The sequence below is a fragment of the Penaeus monodon genome, chromosome 29 (genome assembly GCF_015228065.2).
Source record: "Penaeus monodon isolate SGIC_2016 chromosome 29, NSTDA_Pmon_1, whole genome shotgun sequence".
Lineage (NCBI taxonomy): Eukaryota > Metazoa > Arthropoda > Malacostraca > Decapoda > Penaeidae > Penaeus > Penaeus monodon.
The window spans coordinates 20,152,637-20,154,387 of record NC_051414.1 but is presented as its reverse complement, the minus strand read 5'-3'; the positions used below and the strand labels follow the sequence as shown (position 1 = coordinate 20,154,387).

Sequence of the window (1,751 nt, the reverse complement as noted above, 5' to 3'; positions counted from 1 at the left end):
TTATACAGTCAAGATTGTACAATACTCAAAACCATTAAAAAGGTGAAACTAAGGAGTTATGATGATCTTACCTACAATTGGTGGGCTCTTTCCATCACTTTGATCAGATGCTCTTTCTATGCTGTGCTGACTACGTCTTAGCAGATTTCTCCTTCAATGACATAAATGTATAATATAAATACATATATGGTGTTATATGTACTGCTTAATGAAAAAGTAATCAAGTACAAGCAAATCACAGAATGGACTTCAGTTTCCTAAAGAACCATGGAAGGGGCTTTACTGTGCTAATGAAATTATAAACTATAATTTTGGATAAAGAAGCATATGAATAATATAAAAAAAAAACATTTATTACTGAGCCAAGTAGTAAAAAATATTTCAAGCACAGATGAAAAACTAATCTAATACTATTAGCTCTTACATAAGAATTCATGCAAATATTTAGTTATTTACACACAGACACTAACAGATACTTAGTAAAACATAAATATAGAAACAAAAATATGAAATTTACATAAACATTTCAAAGGAATGCTAAAACCTCTGACCTACTATAAGCTTACACTTTATGGGTAATATATCTACTCTGCGATATTCAATGAACCTGATGACAATATAATATGTGTACAACCACTGACTCACAAATTAGTACAAGATCACTAAAGACCATTTTGTGAGTGTAATAAGAAAATCTATTAATATGAACATCACTGGAGAAAACAAATATTTTATTCAGTAAAATTACATATCTTATACATGAATGATGCAGAATATGAAATAGATAATATCTTTCCCCTCTACCTTAACCCCTATAATGGGAATTCCCTACAGCATAGTGAGCCATGCCACATACACTAACCCTACTCTCTATGCCTTTGGCTGCATCAGAAATAATTTTTATGATAAGAGGCTAAAATCACTTTACTGTGTATAATTTAGGGTAGGTTTGTCACCTGGCATTTTGCCCAGTTCACCATGGCTTGAATAGCATTAATCTGTTGTAGGTGGGTTTATGTAACAATTCTGGATATCATTACATATTTCCTGTGCTGTTGCCAGACAGATAAAGTGCAAAAGATTTCCTGAAAATATTGCCTTCTTCACCTTCCTGTATTAATTTGTTGTACATTAGGTGTGTGCAGCTGCATTTTTTAAATTCAATTTCTTTTTGGCAACAAAAACTTCTAGCATTCTTTAGTCTTGATTCCCTTGGATCATATAGCATCCTATTTTATTTTCACAGTTATGTTTAACCCTATAGTACTACATATCCTGGTTGGGAAAAAAAAAATTATGTGATACATACACATACTACCTTTAGAGAGCAGTTTCATCTGTGGAAACAATATAACCTTCTATATCAAAAAGCATACTTTCTTGCTTATGATTCAAAGGAATGAAGTGCTCCTTGGTCTGCTTGGTAAGTGAGCAAGGTTAGAACTGCACTGTGACAATCAGTGAGGAAATGCTGGGAGAAAGTTTGGTTTGTGGAAGGCAGCGTTAACTTTTGAAATGTAGCAGTAAAGGGGTTACATAAAAATCATAAATTGCTTTATGAAGGAATTAATAATTAAAAGCAAGACGGAGGTTTTGGAAGACCAATAAGCAAATATAAAACAAAAAGATTAATCAGTAAATGTATTAAATACAAAAATAAAGAAATGGAATTCATAAATAAACATAATAAACTATTAAATATGAAATGAATTATAAAATAACAATAATAATAAAATAATATTAAAAAATTA

General features: G+C 30.7%; 1 protein-coding gene across 1 annotated transcript in view; it reads right to left on the bottom strand.

Moving 5' to 3' along the window:
* Window positions 1-1,751, bottom strand: part of LOC119591999 (mitogen-activated protein kinase kinase kinase 4-like) — a gene marked incomplete in the record, with an annotated part of 37,888 nt that overhangs the window by 15,737 nt on the left and 20,400 nt on the right. The window contains 1 exon segment of the mRNA XM_037940768.1: window positions 72-151. Within this exon segment, the coding sequence (XP_037796696.1) occupies window positions 72-151 (80 nt within the window).